This window comes from Dipodomys ordii, unplaced genomic scaffold, assembly GCF_000151885.1.
Source record: "Dipodomys ordii isolate 6190 unplaced genomic scaffold, Dord_2.0 Scaffold24, whole genome shotgun sequence".
Taxonomy (NCBI): domain Eukaryota; kingdom Metazoa; phylum Chordata; class Mammalia; order Rodentia; family Heteromyidae; genus Dipodomys; species Dipodomys ordii.
In genome coordinates, this window is record NW_012267240.1 from 1,849,198 (window position 1) to 1,867,932 (window position 18,735).

At 49.5% G+C, this 18,735-nt stretch overlaps 1 protein-coding gene across 1 annotated transcript in view; it reads left to right on the forward strand.

The window, feature by feature from the left end:
* Positions 1-18,231, forward strand: part of Ttc13 (tetratricopeptide repeat domain 13) — a 54,224-nt gene extending 35,993 nt beyond the window's left edge. Inside the window, exons 12-22 of the mRNA XM_013014751.1 lie at positions 2,125-2,255; positions 3,201-3,333; positions 3,879-3,971; positions 6,160-6,243; positions 7,098-7,182; positions 10,351-10,457; positions 12,461-12,596; positions 13,342-13,421; positions 14,761-14,839; positions 15,005-15,084; positions 16,412-18,231. Of these exons, the coding sequence (XP_012870205.1) occupies positions 2,125-2,255; positions 3,201-3,333; positions 3,879-3,971; positions 6,160-6,243; positions 7,098-7,182; positions 10,351-10,457; positions 12,461-12,596; positions 13,342-13,421; positions 14,761-14,839; positions 15,005-15,084; positions 16,412-16,526 (1,123 nt within the window). The 3' untranslated portion in view covers positions 16,527-18,231. The remainder of the gene's footprint in view (positions 1-2,124; positions 2,256-3,200; positions 3,334-3,878; positions 3,972-6,159; positions 6,244-7,097; positions 7,183-10,350; positions 10,458-12,460; positions 12,597-13,341; positions 13,422-14,760; positions 14,840-15,004; positions 15,085-16,411) is intronic.
* Positions 18,232-18,735: the final 504 nt, after the last annotated feature.

Sequence of the window (18,735 nt, forward strand, 5' to 3'; positions counted from 1 at the left end):
CAAAGAAAAAAAATCTCACTTAAAATAGCAACAAAAAGTTAGAAACAAATGTCAGAGATTTTGTGCAAAACCTGTATGGTGATCATTGTTCCTAGTATTCTCAGCTACAGTGTTTCCAAACCCCAGCAGACACAGACTATAAACCTCTCTACATACCAGCATCCTGAGCCTCACAGACTGTAATCCTCTCCATATATAACAGTGCTTGGTAATTTATAAATTAGATATAGCAAGAAGTTAACAGTAGGCCAATAAAAATGGGAAGTTATAAAAGGACACTAATAAAACTGGGGTAAATGTAGTCTTTCTCAAAATAGTTTAATTGTCCTTTAAGTCTTAACAGTTCCATTACAATGGTTTTTGTCCTTTTTTATTAATTTGAGAGCTCTTATCTTTGTTTTTTATGGAGATACTTTTCTATGTCTCTTTGGCTTATCAGAATTAATCCTTGGGATTAATCCCGGCCTTTCAGGCGAACTCCTGCCCTTCTAGACCTACAGGAGTGGCTTCCTGTGCATTTCCCTCTGTTCTGAGCACCAACTTTCCTTCTGAGAGTTCAGAAGTTCGGTGCTTGCCACACATGGAGAGGTGTGTGACCAGCCTCAGGAAAAGTCCAGGGCTCCTGCTTTCTTCTGACCTTTGCCCCATGCCTTTTGCCCTTTGCTGTCTGCTTGGTGTTCTTTCCTAGTGAGAAATCACTGCACATGGGTGTGACTGGACTGGGTCCTCTGTGTTCTCCTGGTGAACCACTGAGCCTGAGCGTGGAGAACCCAAACCACATCATGAGTGACTGAGAGCAGAGCGTTGAGAGGCCAGTCTGGGGCTATATCGTGAGACACTACCTCAAAAAAAAAAAAAAAAGTAACAAAATAGAAAGAGCTGGGGGAAAAAAACAAAAGCATTAAGGTAAGGTAAGTCAGGCCCAGAGAAGACAAAGGTTGTGTGTGTTTCCTCATTTGTGGAAGTTAGAATTAGCTTACAAACTAATGAGTAAATACATTAGATGGTACGCAAGTATACACAAATGTACTAACTGAAATATGGCATATGCAAGAACTCAAAGAGTATAATTTTTAGAAAGTCAGAGTTCAAAATGAGCATCAGGAAATGGGTAATTGAAAGGGGTGGAATGGGGTCATGGGGAAAGGGCAGATGAATGAAGAGGAGCATGGGGGGAATTGAGTCAGGAGTTCAATGTACGTACTACAAAATTAGGGGTGAGGAAAGAAGGGGTAGGAGGGGAGGGATGGAGAAGATGGTGGAAGGGGTGACAGGGTCAAGATGCATTGTATGTATAAACTGCATAGTCAAAGGGCAGCTCCTTCAAACTACTTAAAGATGATTAGATATTCTTAAACTACTAAGTAATTCAAGAATTGAATCTTTTTTAAAATAATGTTTTTTGTTTGTGTATTTCTCTATTGTGTGTGCGCATGTATGCGTGTGCGCACGCACACACTGGTAATGGGGCATGAACTCAGGGCCTCACACCCTCCTTTAGCTTTTTCACTCAAGTCTGGTTTGTGTTCTCTCACTTGAGCCACAGCTCCATTTCCAATCCAGCTTTTTTTTTCCCCCACCCATTTTACTCTGATTCTGTGCCTTCCTCCTAGCTTCCCTCCTATGTGCATGTGTACATACCTTATGTGGGGTCAAGAAGAATTTGAATCAAGCATGTTAGCAGTGATGCAGTAGCTGTGTGCATGGCCCCAGATCATGCCTGTGCTCTCACAGCTGGGGCTGGGGACAGCAGTGGCTGGATGGGGGTCAGGGTGGACAGACTGCTGATGCTCTCACAGCCAGGGCTGGGGCTGGGGCAGAGTGGACAGACCTCTGATGCTCTCACAGGGCTGGGGTGGGGATGAACAAACCTCCGGGGTTTGATTGCTTGCTGACAAAGTTCACACAATTCTGTGGCATTCACAAGGAACATGCTGGTGAGTGCCTGTGGAGTTGCACACGAGCCAGCGTTGGTGGCTGCACAGATCCCTCCTCATGCTCTGTGGATGGATGCACAGCATTGCGTTGTCACATCTCTAGTGAAGGAAGCAGTTGCTCTCCTGATGGAATTGTACCATCGGCCGTGGCTTGAGACACTGCTGACTGTGCACGATGTTGTTGCAGGGATGTACTGCACCAGAACTTCGATAGCTACAAGCCTGAAGTCCAGGAACTGATCTGTGTAGCTGACCGATTGGGATCCCTGATGCAATATGAAACCCCCGGATTCCTGCCCAACAAGAGAATACACCGAGGTAGCCTGCAGACTGTCTAGTACTGGGAAGATTCTGGCAAAAGAGTGGAGTAGTTAAACTACATTCACTTTGTTTTTTCAATACCAGAGGTTGAATTCAGGCCCTGAGCTGTGCAAGCTGTGCCTCCAGCACTTTCCCTTTCAGATTTGGAATGCAGCCTAGCCAGCCCTGGACCTTAGTCCCCTTATTTACACTTCCTCATAGCTCAGATGGTAGGTACTTGCTACCACACCAGCTTGTTGGTTGTAGTGGAGTCTCCATTACTTTCTCCCTGGGTTTGCCCAAACTGCAATCCTCTGATCTCTGTCTTTAAGTTGCTAGGGTGACAAGTGTGAGCCACTTTGGCTTTCTGCCTTTGCATATTGTACCCACAGGAGTGGAATAGAAGAGGGCCAGGCAGTGAGGTATTTGATGGTCCTTTATTAATGCTAGCTGTAGAGGGCCCTTATCACTATGGCTGAACAAAGAACTGTGGTCCCCTAGGAAAGTTAAGGAAGGGAGGTGGGGGTTAAAGGCTGCAGCTGCATAAGTTACATATGTTCAGTTAGCTCCAGGGAACTTAGATACTAACCAGATAAGAAGACTGCTGGGGTGGGGGCACTTACCTCTTAATTTAAACAGAAGTAGCAATTTAGGGGCTCTTGACCTGGTTTAACAATTTGCTGGAGCGGGGATTCTTTTTTATCTCTAGATTTTTGCTTCTCGATTAACTCTGTTTTGCCCTTAGCTGTAAAACTGGGCTGGGGGAGGTTAGTCATTTCTTTCTCTTAGAGATCTGAAGTAGAGCTCTGTCAGCTGATTGGAGGAAGGAGGTGGGAGAAGGCCAACCCTGCTTGCTTCCATAGGCACACAGATTTCTGTAGCTGGTAACTGAGTCGTGGCTGGGAGCCGGTGGGAGTCAGTCCATGGCAGGCTCTGGTGAACTGTCTCTCTGCTTCTCCTCAGCCATGGGCCTGGCGGCACTAGAGGTCATGCAGGCTGTCCAGCGCACGTGGACCAACTCGAAGGTCCGCATGAGCGGGAAGACGCGGCTCATGCAGTGGAGGGACATGTTCGACATCGCTGTGAAGTGGAGGAGGTACCGGGTGGTGGGTGGTGTCTGCACCCTGTTTTGCTTTCTGATGATAGGTGCACAGGATTTTTTTCTCTTACTACCCTGTGTTCTTTGGAGTCATTGGTGTTTAGGAAGTGGCGGGCGTGTTGTTTTGTTGGCTGCTGTGGTTCAGAGGAAGTAGACTAGAGTTCTTCTTGCCATGACACCGCCCCCCCCCCCGCCCCCAGCACAGCTCTCCAGGCTGGCCTGCACTAGAAATCCAGACTGACTTCCTACCTGGTGCAGCCACAATGTCTGTGTACAGTGTGCTGGCTCATAGACTATTAAAAAAACAACCCCAGGGCCTTAAGTTTGCTAGGCAGGTGCTCCGCCAATTGAGCCACCCCCCTGTTCCTTTTCGCTCTCTTGATCTTTCAGGTAAAATCTTGCAGTTTGGCCTGGGGCTGCAGTCCTCATCCCCAGCTTCTGCAGTGGACTCCTCACCTTTGCAGAGACTTGCCCACAGTTTTTAAGTGCTGAACAGTTCTGGGCTTGGCTAGGTCTCAGACTTGACAAGCTGTGTTTTGCAGGATTGCTGACCCAGACCAGCCTGTGCTGTGGCTGGATCAGATGCCAGCGCGGAGTCTCAGTCGAGGCTTTAACAATCACATCAACCTAATCAGGTATGAACCTTTTGTGATTCTTTCCTGTCTTCACAGGAGTGTGCTCTGAGGTGGTTGTGACTGGCAGTGTAGCTTAGCTCTGCCCACAGGGCCCACTGCTTGTCCTCCCGGCCTAGCTCAGACAGAGCACAGCAGACTCCAAAGAGAACCTGATGCAGGGTGAGTGAGGATGGAGTTTACCTAGGGTGCCAGTTCTCACAGGGTCCTGAAATAGCTTAGGAGCTTACTGATGGAATGCAGTGTGCTTACATTATCCTGCTGAATCTGTTGTGTTGGGAGGCCCCCTTCCCCCCAATACATGAGCTGGTCCTCAGGAGAGCTAATGCTTTGCTCAGAAGTTCTGCAGGTTGGACACCTGGCCTAATCCTTGCCCCGTCTCCTGTCCATGAGCTTACCGCCCTCCAAACAAGTGGTGTATATGCACAGGAGAACATCAGCCTCAGGGAGACTCCGGTGACAAGCCTGTGCCTGTTTTTTTTTGTTGTTGTTGTTTGTTTTTGTTCTTTTGTCAGTCGTGGGGCTTGAACTCTGGGCCTGGGCACTATCCTTGAGCTCTTTAGTTCAAGGTGAGCCGTCTACCACTTCAGCCACAGTGCCACGTCTGGTTTTCTGGTGGTTGGTTAATTAGAGATAAGAGTCTCAGACTTTCCTGCCTGAGCTGGCTTTGAACTGTGATCCTCGGATCTCAGCTTCCTGAGTAGCTAGGATTATAGGTGTGAGCCACTGGTGCCCCAACTCTGAGTGGATTTTAAGTATAATTTTGAAATATGGTGTCATATCTAAAATGTATCCAATTCCAGAAACCTGAATCAAGAAAACATTCTCATGTAACAGTGACATTTAGATTGAAATTTGAATGGGAATATCATTTTTATGTTTTTTTTTAATTTCTAGGAAAAAAATATTTTCTCCCTTTAACTTGCATGTTCCTGTTTCTCATGGAATGATCTGTAGTCACTAGTAGTAACTAAGGGCTGCTGTCTGGTCAGATGCTTGCTATGCTTCTGGGTGGTAAGGTAGTAGCTATGTGGTAAAAGCTACAGGCCCTGACCCCAGGGAGCTCCTGGGGAGATAGAGGTAGAGAGCCACAGGCCCTGACCTCAGGGAGCTCCTGGGGAGGTAGAGGCAGCTAGCACGTAGAGTTCTAAGTGCAAGGTGAATACCCAAGGGAGCACACAGAAGGACACACAGAAAGGGGTGGCTGGTCCTTGTTCAGGGAATTCCTGGGCAGACAAAGGATGGACCCATGGGTAAATTCTACATAGCCAGAACACTGTGACTAGCTCAGTATGGCTGGTGGCAATTGTGGGAGTATCTGGAATGTGGCCAAAGACAGGCAGAAGCCAAAGCACGCATGAAGAGTCATGTGCTGTGCCCAGAGACATTGTCTGTAGGCAGTAGTGAGCAGGATGTAGGGTGGACAGATTTGTGTTTGGAGGCTCACAGGTGGCAAATGGAAGGAGCGTGTGTTGAGGGCTGGCAGCCTTGGCCCGTGTGGCAGGGAGTCGGCCAGGAAGAGATGGGTTCAGAAGGGAGGCGCGGGGCAGAAGCTCTGGCGGCAGTCAAGACGTGAGGGGCCGGTGATGTCTGAGGACCGTCCAGCCTAGGGAAGGTGGTATCCAAGGTCAGTCCAGTGCCTAGTCTAGGTTTGTTACCAGGGGCTAGATAGGGCCAGGACAAAAATAAAGTGTTTGTTTGAGGTGGAGCTGGAAGGATTGATGGGAGGGGCAGGTGCCCATGCTATGGTGTGGAGGCTGGAGGCCTGTCTAGAGGCTGGGAGCCAGTAGACATCCTGGGAGCAGTTGCCCGTTCCCTGTGGGTCTGCCGCTGCTGGACTCGAGGGTCTGGAGGCAGTCTAAACGTGAGCTGGGAGGGGCACTCAACACTTAGTGTAGGCAGCAGGAGGGCAGAGGGCACGAGGAAGCCAGGAGACCGCACTCAGTGCCCATGGCTGGGCACTCAGCAGGGGCAGGGAGACTTGTAAGCTCTGGAGGGTTTCCTTTCTGTGTAAATGAAATGTTGCCTTGAACATATTTCTTTATGAAACAGTTGCTTTTGGGTTTTGCTGTTGTTTAGCTCTGTTCTCTGGTTTGTTGGGACAGTCTTTCTGTCCACCATTACTGGCCTTCCTGCCTCAGCCTCCTGCAGACGTCTGCACCCAGCTTATCTCATTGTTTTTGCCTTACAGGGGTCAGGTGATTAACATGAGGTATCTGGAATATTTCGAGAAAATACTCCACTTTATTAAAGATAGAATTCTTGTTTATCATGGGTAAGCCTGCAGTTTTATACCTCACAGTAGTGGGTAGATTCGTACCTGTTGTCTTTATTTGTGAAAGTGGGAAACAGCCACTGACAAAACAAGCGAGGCCAGATGTTCCCAGAGTGTGTAGACTCATCCAGCCCCATTCCCTCCCGACCCCCCTCCTCACCAGCCACAGGACTCCCTGGCCCACAGAGGGCCACCGGCCTTATGGCTGAGCCATTTCTGGTCTCCTTTCCAGCCTGTCGCTTACCTGTTAGGGAGTTCAGCTCTGAAACGTGATGGTCAGTGGCAGGTACTTCCATTTGAGCACCTTTAACTTGTCCTTGCAGAGTTGGAATGTGAGGAGACACCAGTGCCCGCTGTCCATCCATGCTGCTTCTCCCTGCCCCTCTTCTGGGTGGACCACCTCTTCCTTAACTCTCGGGTTCAGCCACCTCACAGTTTAGAACCTTAGTTATGGCTGTTCAAACAGTTGTCCTTTGGTGTTCACCCGGGACTCTGGGACTCCAGCAGATGGCAGAATACCTAGATGTTCAGGCTTCTCCCATGAAGTGGCACTGTGTGCACAAAAGCTCTGCATGTCCCCTTGGCTCTTCACAACCTCTCTCGGTGCCCCGTGGCACTGACCATGTCAGTGTGGTGTAAATCATGGTTTTCTTTGTTGTCCGGGAATGGTGGTAAGAAGTCTGGATCCATTCGTAGACATGGTTTTTGTCTGTTTGTGATGTGGGTGTAGTCTGAGGAAAAAGCACCTCCTGTATTAAGGACAATTTGTGTAAACTAAAGCTGAGGGCATGGCCAGTTAATCACATTCTGGGTTAACCTGTTACCTTCTCTCATCTCTTCCCTCTCTCTTATAGCGCTAACAACCCCAAGGGGTTGCTAGAAGTTAGAGAAGCTCTGGAGAAGGTTCACAAAGTAGAAGACCTTCTTCCCATTATGAAAGTAAGTTTCTTACTAAAAACAAGAACTCATAGGGGCTGGGAAGGGGGCTCAGTGGTAGAGCGCTTGCCTTGCATGCATGAGGCCCTGGGTTCGATTCCACAGCACCACATAAGCAAAAAGAAAAAAGCCGGAAGTGGCGTTGTGGCTCAAGTGGTAGAGCGCTAGGCTTGAGCTGAAGAGCTGAGGGATAGCGCCCAGGCCCAGAGTTCAGGCCCCACGACCGGAACCAAAAAAAAAAAAGAACTCATAATTATGAAATGCATGTTTATTAAGCTATGTGTTTTGAACTTCATGAAGCCTGGTATATGAAATTGCTCACACACAATAAAGGTGATAATCAAAACAAAATGGAATACTGGCATCAGACTCAGCTGAACTGGGCTTCTGGCCATGGTCATGACTCACTGGCCTCTGTCTGTGCCCACTGCAAGCCTAAGCTGGACACAGGACACTGGATACATACTGGCTTCTGAGAGGAGGGGAGCAGCTTTGCTGTGGAGCTGGGCAGAGTCTACAAAGAGGAGGTGTGCGGGACGGGCAGGCCCCGAGGCTAGGGATGTGGTCCTTGTTGGCTGAGTGCCTGGCACTGAAAGCTGGCAGGCTCAGCAGAGTGGCTGCATATTGCCAAGTGGGGTGGCAGGTCAGCTGGGCTGGGAGATGGAGCGTGTAGCATTGCCAGGTGAGCAGGTCCTGTGAGCTCTAGGCGTTCTACACGTTCAGTGTCGGGCATAGGAGGACCTGTGGGGGGGGGGATCCGCAGGCAGGGGTGTGGGGAGGTCTGCAGGTGGGGTTCACATCTTGTCCTCAGTAGACATAGACTTACATCAGGCCAAAAGTGGTCTTGGCCTCGTCCCTTTGAAGGAAGGCATGATGATCCATCCTTTAGTTACTAAAGAGGTGAATGCTGACACTGGGCACCTGTGGCTCATGCCTGTCATCCTAGCTGCTCAGGAGGCTGAGAGCTGAGGATCGTGGTTCAAAGCCAGCCCAGGCAGGAAAGTCCATGAGATTCTTATCTCCAGTTAACCACCAGAAAACTAGAAGTGGCACTGTGGTTCAAGTGGTAGAGCGCTTGCCTTGAGCTGAAGAGCTGAGGGACATCACCCAGGCCCAGAGTTCAAGCCTCATGACTGACAAAAAAAGAAGGAGAAGAAGGAGAAGGACAAGAAGGAGGGAGGAGGGGGGGGGAAGGAGGAGGAGGAGAAGGGAGAAGAAGAGGAGTACTTAAGTGGTGAACGCATTCTCCTTTAAGAGGCTTTGTGAGTGGCGCCCCTGCCCTCTGTGAAGGACACCAGAAGGGGCTGCACTGGGTGTTAGTGCCTTGAGCTTGGAATCGAGCTTCCAGAACTAGGAAAGAATACATTTCTGCTCTTTATAAATTACCCAGTCTGCTATGGGTACAGCAATACAAAATAGTCTCAGACAGTGAAGAAATAGGGCTGAAACAGAAACATAAAACCAGTTACCAGGAATAGACATGGAGATGTCTGCTGTTGGAATTCATTCTTCTTATAAAGTCCTGGTCTATTTCATAAATGTCTTCAAGGCCTTAACACATGACACACTAGTGGAGACTCAGCAGAGCAGAGCCGGAAGGAACTAGAAGAAGCTGCGGAACTGAGGATGGAGTAGTCATCGGCCCCAGCATGCAGGCTTTGCTGCATTGCTGATGTAGACAGGCAGGCCCCACAGATGCTGCATGGAGACCCCATGGCTTCTCCTGGCATGGGTGGCCGGCGAGACCTGGATGGAGTCTCAGCAGTGTCTGTCCAGTGCAGCCATGGAAGGGTCGAGTCCCAGGCAGGGAGCCAGTCAGCACGGGGTGGCGTGTGTGTCGTGGAAAGCGTCGTGGTGGGTGTGGGTGGCGGGTCAGACAGGACAGCAGCTGTTTAGAGCAAGTTTTAGTGGCTGCACCCCCCAGTCTGGAGGAAGTGCCCACAGTAATGAGATACAAGTCTGGTTTCATGGTGTGTTCCTTAGCCAAAGAATATAACAAGTCTTACATGGCATATTTATTATGAACAAATTTTACCTAGTAAAGTACATAGATTAATTTCCCAAGTTATTATATGCTAGATAAAGAAACAAGTTGGTAGCAGTGGGAAAGAATTAATAGCTACAGGTATTCAGAAACAGGACCAAGGATTATAATTTCAAAGCCAATCCAGGCAAAGCTGGCAAATCCTTCATTTCACATACAAACATATTAAAAGTAGAAGTTGGGGTGTGTTTCAAAAGATAGAGTATTTGGCTAGCAAGTGTCCTGGGCTCAGTTCCTAGTGAAAAAAAGAAAAGAAGTTGGGCATACCGGTACTCCTGCTCATGATACTGGCTTCTCAGGATACTGAGAACTGAGGACCACAGTTCAAAGCCAGCCCAGGCAGGAAAGACTGTGAGACTTATCTCCAACCAACCCCCAATAAAACAGAAGTGAAGCTGTGACTCAGAGTGGTAGAATGATAGCCTTAAGCACAAAAGCTCAGGGGACAGTGCCTAGACCTGAGTTCAAGCCCCATGTTCTAAAGAAAAAAAAAAAGAGAAAGGAGGAGGAAGGGAAGAGAAAGAATTCTCTCAACGGAACTATCAGATTAAAGGCTCGAATATCAGCCAGGTGCAGGTGGCTCACGCCTGTAATCCTAGCTACTCAGGAGGCTGAGATCTGAGGATCACGGTTCAAAGCCAGCCCAGGCAGAAAAGTCTGTTAATCTCCAATTAACCACCAGAAAACAGGAAGTCTCACTGTGGCTCAAGTGGGAGATCACTTGCCTTGAGCTGAAGAGCGCAGGGACAGTGCCCAGGCCTAGAGTTCAAGCCCTACGACCAACCAAAAAAAAAAAAAAAGACTCAAATGTCAAAATGCATGAGCTCTTAAACCAATGAATTTTCCAAGATACAATGTGAAAGATAAAAATTTGTAAACTATGAAAAAAGTAGAAAGTTTTAGAAGGAAACAAAAAATTTAAAGTGGAGGAATTAGTCAACAAAATAGTAGAGAAGTTGATAGAGCTGACCTGGGTCTGAGGACCGGAGAGGAGACAGCATGGAGCTGTCTCTTGTTTTGTGTAATTTTCACGACTAAAGGAACAACCAGGGTGAAGTCAGCACCACGGGCTATGCTATAGTTGGTTCATACAAGTAATATGGATTTTTTTCCCCCTTCAAAAGCAGTTTAATACCAAAACAAAGGATGGGTTCACTGTGAACACAAAAGTTCCCAGCCTCAAAGATCAAGGGAAGGACTACGATGGGTTCACGATCACCATCACGGGAGACAAGTATGTGGGCTGCATGAGGGTGAGGGGCAGCTGCCGGGGCTCAGGCGGTGTACTGCCTTTACTTCATCCTGAGATGGGGGTGTCGGGATTCCGTGTGCAGTGGCTGTGGTGCCTAGAGGTCCCGACCTCTTCTGTGCTTTGTCTGAGCCTGCTGCCTTCTGGGTAAACAGGCCCCAGAGGCTGTTGGCTGTCGTAGGGTGACAGCACCTCTGAGGCATTACAAGAGTGGAAAATGTGAGAAACACAAATGACCAAGTTGAGGTAGACGTCGTTTTCTTTAAAAAACAAGTCCCAGGACACACATTGCTTTGTAACCTGCTCTCCCCTACCTTAACATTTTCTTAGAGCATTTTTAGCATTACCTAGTATTCTATTGTATGGTTGTAGAATTTCTACTGCTGATTTGTCATTAACTGTTTAATGTATTTCCTATTGTTTTGCTCACAGATAATACAGTGTGCATTGCTACTCACTACTGTTTCACTTACTCTGAAATCCCTGGGATTCCCTATCCTTGGGGTCTCCATCACACCCATAGCATGTGGGACTGGAGGAGGGACGTGACAGCTGCCATGCCTGTGCGCGCCGGCGCCTCTCCTCCAGCCCCATGTCCTGCACTCCTGCTTTCCCTGCAGCGGCATCTTCCAGTTCCATGTCAAGACTTAAACACGAAGCCGGGTGCTGGTGGCTCACGCCTGTAATCCTAGCTACTCAGGAGGCTGAGATCTGAGGATCGAGGTTCAAAGCCAGCCCGGGCAGGAGAGACCGTGAGACTCCTATCTCCAATAAACCACTAGAAAACTGGAAGTGGCGCTGTAGCTCAAGTGGTAGAGTGCTCGCCTTGAGCTGAAGAGCTGAGGGACAGCGCGCAGGCCCAGAGTTCAAGCCCCACGATGGACAAAAAAAAAGACTTAAACACGCCATTTGGCAGATGTTGTGGACTGTCCTTGTCTTCAAGGCTCCCATCTCTGCCCACTCGACCTGGTAAAGTCCTTCCCCAATAAACGGTTTCCTGAAAGGAATTCTAAGGCGCAATACTTCATGTTCAGTTCACTCTCCCGCTTCTCACGTATTCAGGGCTGATATCCTCAGGTCAGATGCCGGGGCAGAAATGAATGTTTCTTTGCGCTGGAGCTTCTTCTGGATGCCTGCCCACTTTCCTCCTTGCTCTGGGCCTCGGGCCTGCTGACTGCCCATGTCCCCCTCCCACTGCCTGGACATTCCCAGCCCAGGTCCCCTGCCCCTCTGTTCACAACACACACTGGCTCCCAGCCACTCCCATAGCCTCATACAACATTTCCTACTTTGCCTAGACCTCTTTCCTGCTGGGACCTGGACCACATATCCCTGGTCTCACTGCCCCCTCCGGTGTCTGCCCTTGCTGCCCCATCCCATGTGTGAGCCACCTCTGCCCCTTCCTCATGTCTGTACCATGCTGAGCCATTATGCACCCAAGCCTGCTGTCATAATTTGCTTCAACAAAAGCAACAATGATGCTCTTCTGTATAGGCTCTAGGAACCAAGTGTGTTTTGCTAATGGCATTGAATATAAATGCTGATCAGATCAAGTTAGTGACCTTCCTAGAGCGTCAGGGGCCATGGTAGCTCTCAGAGCACCACCTTTCACATGCATCTCCTGCTGCTGACTTCCCTCATAGGCCCCGACTCCCAACTTTGAGTCGGTAGAGAAATGACTGAGAAAGCAGTGAATGAGCATAGGAGCTTACCTTGCCCTTTGGTTTCTCAGCTCAGTGTGGCTGCTGCCCCCTGTACCGACTTAAGCTCTTCAAGTGCGCACCGGTGGTCAGACCTGCTGTGAACACATGCACGCTGCCTGCTGAGACGGCAGCTGAAGCACATGTGTGGTGGATGCATTCCCAAGAGGCATTAAGTGTGTTAGGAGATGTCTGCATACTGATAGACCTCTCCCTCCCGCCCCTTCCCTTCCATGTTTCTCTAGACTGGCTAGTACATGCCTTTGATACTCCTGCTTGTGTTTTCAGAGTTGGCAATATCCTGTTCTCTGTAGAAACTCAAACCACAGAAGAAAGGACACAGTTGTATCATGCTGAAATAGATGCACTTTATAAAGATCTGACAGCCAAAGGAAAAGTATTGATTCTCTCATCAGAATTTGGGGTAGGTTTCATTTGTTCCCCAACACTTTCTACAAATGTCTCATGAGTGTTTTACATCTCCCATCCCTTAGTTGGCACTGGTAGCTCACACCTGTAATGCTAGCTACTCAGGAGGCTGAGATCTGAGGATCATTGTTCAAAGCCAGCCTGGACAGGAAAGTCCATCTCCAATTAATCACCAGAAAATCAGACGTGGTGTGCCTCAAGTGGTAGAGTGCTCTCCTTGAGCCGAAGAGCTCAGGGACAGTACTTAGGCCCAGAGTTCAAGCTCTATGACCAACACCCACCCCCCCCAAAAAAAAAAAAAACCCTCGATGAGATGTCTTATGGTTGAAGTCAGATTGAATTGTCTTGTAAATCACTCTTCTAGTATTGTTTTTCCAAAGCAAAAATACAAAATATGAGGTTTTTTTTCCCAAAGCAAAAACCAGATTTATTTTTTTCTTAGAGTTTCTTAAGTCCAGGCTTTGATAAGATGTAAATGAGGAAGTTGATCCACAGTGAAGATTGCCTGTGACTCTCCTTATTTTTTTCTCTCATTTTCTTCCCTCAGTCCTGGTTGCTGCTTCTAATCTAAGTTGGGCGCTGTCTGTACCCTTTTGTTAGAAAAAGAGCTGTGTCACAGAAGCGAGCGAGGGTGGGAAGAGGCATGCCTCTTCTGCTGAGTGACACTGTGTCTGTCACCCAGTGGGATGCTGGCTTCTGGCCTAGGCTGTAAGTTCACAAACCTTGTCCTTTTTCTCTAGGAGGCTGATGCTGTCTGCAACTTGATCTTATCGCTAGTTTACTACTTTTATAATTTAACACCTCTCTCTCGAGGATCTAGGTAAGTGATGTCCTGTTGTGAAGATTGCTAAGATTTACCATGTATTTTTGGGGGGGGCTACGCTTCTTGTTACGAATATCGGTACAAAAGTACACTAAGAGCCAGTGGCTCATTCTGTGATCCTGGCACTGGGAGGGAAAGGCAGAGGGTGGTGAGCTCCTGCCTGTAATCACAGCACTCACCTGTAATCCCACTTGAGAGGGAGAGGCAGAAGATGCTGAGCTCCAGGCCAGCCTGGGCTCCATGGTGAGACCCTGTCTACATCCCTCTACCCCCTAAATTTAGTGAAATAAGACCCTGCTAAAAATGATGTGGAGCCTTGTGCTCTAAAACCCACACCAAGAATGGTACCCTTGCCTGATACCATCAGGAGAGGTAGTGGTCTGACATGGGTGTGGAGGGGCATGGGGCACTAAGCCCTATGTGTGCCCTCCCCCCCCCCGTCCCCCTTAACCTGAATGGTGGCGCTGTGCATCTTCACTGTGGATAAATCCTTCTGCTGGGGTCAGCTGCTCTGGAGATGGGCTGCATCTGCGCCTGTTCTCGGGTGGGGCACCCCGCAGACCGGTCTCTGAACTTGGTGTTGTGGCTGAAATGACACGTGAACATAACTCTCTTAAATACAGCATCAATTTTGTTGCAGTGTTTAAGAAACATTGAAACATAGGAAATAACAAATGGCAGCCTACGACCTGTGAGGACCACTGTCAGCCACTTGTGGGCACCATCAGCCCCAGGCTGGGTCCCGGGCCAGTCCCCAGGACAACAACAACAACAACTAGTAATACTTCTTTTTTCTCAGAAAGATAATGTTGGAGACATTTATTCCCCCCCCTTTTTCTTATTTTACCAGTCCTGGGGCTTGAACTCAGGGACTGTGCACTGTCCCTGAGCTTCCTTAAGTTAGTAATTTTTTAATGGTAAAGTAGAAACTATTTAAAAACAAGCTGGATGCCGGTGGCTCATGCATGTAATCCTAGCTACTCAGGAGGCTTAGATCTGAGGATCGTGGTTCAAAGCCAGCCCGGGCAGGAAAGCCCGTGAGACTCCTATCTCCAATAAACCACTACAAAACTGGAAGTGGTGCTGTAGCTCAAGTGGTAGAGTACTCGCCTTGAGCTGAAGGGCTGAGGGACAGCACCCAGGCCCAGAGTTCAAGTCCCATGGCCGACAAAAAAAAAAAAGAAAAAAAGGAAAGAAAATATTTAAAAACAAAACAAAAGTCTTAGACGTAGCTAAACATTTAATGTTAATCCAAAGAGGCCTTCCATGGAGTTTTGTCTCACAATGATGTCTGGGTGGTGAGGACCAGGGCCGACAGCACATGTTCTATTTGCAGTGTCATCGCCTACTCCGTCATTGTGGGCGCACTGATGGCCAGTGGCAAGGAAGTGGCGGGCAGGATCCCCAAGGGGAAGGTATGTGCTCCCAACAAAGGGCACCTGGCCAGGGTTGTGGGAGACCAGCAGGAGCAAGAGGGGTCCTGGTGGGGTCACAGGAGGGGCACCATGGGGATGTGTGGCCCATTCCAGCCGTGGCCTCCTCTCTGTCCTAATCCTATGGCTGACTGTGTGCTCTTTCAGCTTGTTGACTTCGAAGCTATGACAGCACCTGGCTCAGAGGCCTTCAGCAAAATTGCCAAAAGCTGGATGAACTTGAAAAGGTGCGTGCCAGTGGAGGTGGCGATGGGGGTCACTGGGACAGAGGCGCCTCTGACCCCATGCGAGGGCACTTACCCACCGGCGTTCACTGAGGCAGGCCACGCTGCTCATTCAGGGCAAACATAGCTCTGCTTCCAGATAGGGCCGGCCAAGGGTGAAGCACGGGTGGAAGCAAGCTTTTGAACTGCCACTCGCAGCTCTGGGCTCAGGTCCTATGCCGGCAAAGCGAATCCGGATGACCCTGAGCCGCAGCTTCACTCAACGGTGGTGCTTTAATGCAGCCCAGGCAGAGACGATGCATCACTGTAGACACCACGGCATTGCATGGGGCCACTGCCATACTGCAGGCCCTCCATTTCCCAGCTCCCAATCCCAGACTCTGAGCTGCAGCTCAACTAACCAGTGGCGCTTTATCGTGGCCTAGGCAGAGATGATGCATGCATGGTAGACCCCGCAGCATTGCATGGGGTCACTGCCATCCTGCACAGGCCTTCCGTTTCCCAGCTCCCAGTCCCAGACCCTGAGCTGCAGCTCCGTTCACCGGTGGCACTTTATTGCGGCCTAGGCAGAGATGATGCGTGCATGGTAGACACCGAGGCATTGCATGGGGTCACTGCCATCCTGCAGGCCCTCGTTTCCCAGCTCCCGAACCCAGAGCAGGGGAGATGGCATGAGACTGAACTCAATGGAGCAAGTGCAGCCGGGGCAGCATGACCTTGTGCCTGTGTCTGAAGCACCCTTGGTTTTGCCCTTTGTGACCTTCATCCACAGGAGCCACTCTTCTGATTCCATATTGGGTCCCATGTCTAGAGTGGAGGAGTTTGTGTCTGATAACCGCTCTCACCCAGTTTACTCCCATGAATTTTTCTTTGGGGTTTCTGGTTTGCATATTCTAGTAGTGCGATCTCAAGGTCAAAATTTGTACTTGGATTTACAGTACTTTTTTCAGTTGAGCACGGCCATTCCCGGTACATGTGGACATGCATCTTCCGGCTCAGGGCTTGTGGTCTGAGGGAAGGGCTCTGTCCATGCAGTGCAGGGGAGAGAGGTGAGTGTAGAGAAACGACGCAGGTGGGAAGGCGGCACTGTGATGAATGTGCCACCGCAGACACTCACAGGCCCTTTTGTGTTCTTTCCCAAGCCCCAGAGGAGGCTCTGAGCAGCTCAGGCCCCAGGTCACTGCTGGGTGCTGGACACCATGCCTGCTGCTTTTCCCCTGTTGTCCTGTGGGAGGCAGGCATGGTGTGTGGCACGGGAATGAATGTAACATGGGCTGTGCCCCGACTTGGTGAATACTGGTAATGTCCAGACCTTCTCCTTTTCTTTCAGTATCTCACCGTCTTACAAGACTCTCCCCTCCGTGTCAGAGACATTTCCCACGTTGAGGTCCATCATCGAGGTGCTAAACACAGACTCTGCCCCACGCTGCATCAAGAAACTCTAGTCATGCCGTGGATTTGTACATGAAGGCTCGGGCCTTGCGCTCATTAAGTTATTTTTTAAGACATGGAATTATTAAGAAATTAGGTCCTTTATTACTTTTGATACCAATTTTTGATAGGAATTGAATACTTGAAATCACTTTCCTTATTTCTCCAACCCATAACAGAAATCATGAAAATGGGTTTTGGGGGCAAGCTGCTTGAGCAGGAAGGGAAGTGTGTGCGCACTTCCTGTGGCATCCATGAGGCCACGGCGCTGTCCTGACAGTAAAATGTTTACTTCAGAAACCAAAAATTAGTGACTGAGCTGAGCAAAGCCAAGGAACAAGCCAGGAGTGTCTGCCTCCCCGGCTGGCGTTACACGCGCCTTCTGTGGGTGCGGTTTCACCTTGCAATGCCCGCACACAAGCTCTCGGTCTCGAGAACTGCAGATGTCCACAGGTGTTGGTGTGCCTCAGCTCACAGCCAGAACCACGGATTCTGCACACACAGTATTCGCCGTTGTCCTGACACTGAATTACCAAATCATGTATTTCTCTTCTTTGTTGGAAAAATAAATGTAAACCAAAGTGATTTCTGTAAATCACTGATTTGGGCACTGGGTTATCTATGTTTTTATTTTGTGAGCAAGTTTTGCATTCAGGTATAAGAACATTTAAAAAGTTGCTCATTCCTTTTTTTTAGGCAGGGTGAATGGCAGTTCATTAAACTGTTGCCAATTCCAAATCTCCTTCAGGCTTGGTTCCCTATTTTTGTTAAGCAAACGGCTCACTATGTGCTGCTGTCTGGTTTTCATTAGGCTAATGAGCCACTGGCAAGCTCCAGCCCTACACTGGGCTGCGCACGTGCCCTTCGGACTGATGCTGACCTGGGAACCGAGGCAGCTCGAGCCCTTGCCCCCAGCGCCCTGAGTGCCTCTCTGCAGACGTCTTCTCCTGAGTCCAAGGCTGCCGCTCAGAAAGCACTAGCATCTTCATTTCCAGTCTCCAGGCAGGACTGGGGACTCTGGGCCTTGGGGTTCAGCAAGCGGTGGCCGTGTGGTGCTGGGTACCCTGACCAGCTCTGCCGGAGCCCAGGCCTGCCCGGCCCTGCCAGCAACGCTATTTCATATACTGCCACGTGACAGCTGTGTGGCTCCCTGCATTCTCCATCCCGGGTGACCACACCAGCCCACCCTCTGCACGTTGGAGGAGCTCGGGGGACGGCCGAAGCTGAGGATGAGATGGTGAAGCTGGTGGCCTGCTTTGTGTTGGGGACTGAATTCAGAGCCTTGATGGGCCAGGCACACGATAGCATTGAGCCACATTCTCAGCCCAAGCCAGAGGCTCCCTGTCCGCTCTGGCCAAGGCACCTAGTCCTTGAGCAGGAGGTCCGCTCCGTCCCCAGGCTGGGCTCTGTGTCCAGCCTACAGGAGTGTGCACGGGATGTCTGAGGGGTGAGTGCAAGCAAGCTGAGCACTGGACAGATTAAACAAAGAGAAGCCAGTGGTTAAAGTTACCTGTAAGCATCTAACAGCCTGAAGCCCGTCTCCATGAGCCTGCTTAAAGGAAAAACTTAAGTGCTGCTGAGCCATGCCTCGGTTTCTCTGGTTTGGTGGTGGACTTGTCTTGCTAGAGCTGCTTCAGGCTATTTTCTCTCCCTCTGTACATGACCTCTCTCTTGCACTCATTCACTTTGGGTCTATTAAAAATATTTTGAAGCCGGGCACCGGTGGCTCACGCCTGTAATCCTAGCTACTCAGGAGGCTGAGATCTGAGGATCAAGGTTCAAAGCCAGCCCGGGCAGGAAAGTCTGTGAGACTCTTATCTTCAATAAACCACTGGAAAACTGGAAGTGGCACTGTGGCTCAAGCGGTAGACCGCTTGCCTTGAGCTGAAGAGTGCAGGGACAGTGCCCAAACCCAGCATTCAAGCCCCATGAACGTCAAAAAAAAATTTTTTTGAGCCAGGCGCGTGTAATCCTAGCTACTCAGGAGGCTAAGATCTGAGGATCACAGTTCAAAGCCAGCCCAGGCAGGAAACTCTGTGAGAACTGGGCACCAGTGGCTTATGTCTAATAATCCTAGTTACTCAGGAGGCTGAATATTGAGTTTTAGAACCAATCCAAGCTGAAAAATCTCCAGTTAACCAGCAAAAGCCAGATGTGGAGGTGCGGCTCCAGTGGTATAGTACCAGCAAAAAGGCTGAGGGGGAGGAAGAGGCCCGGGTTTAA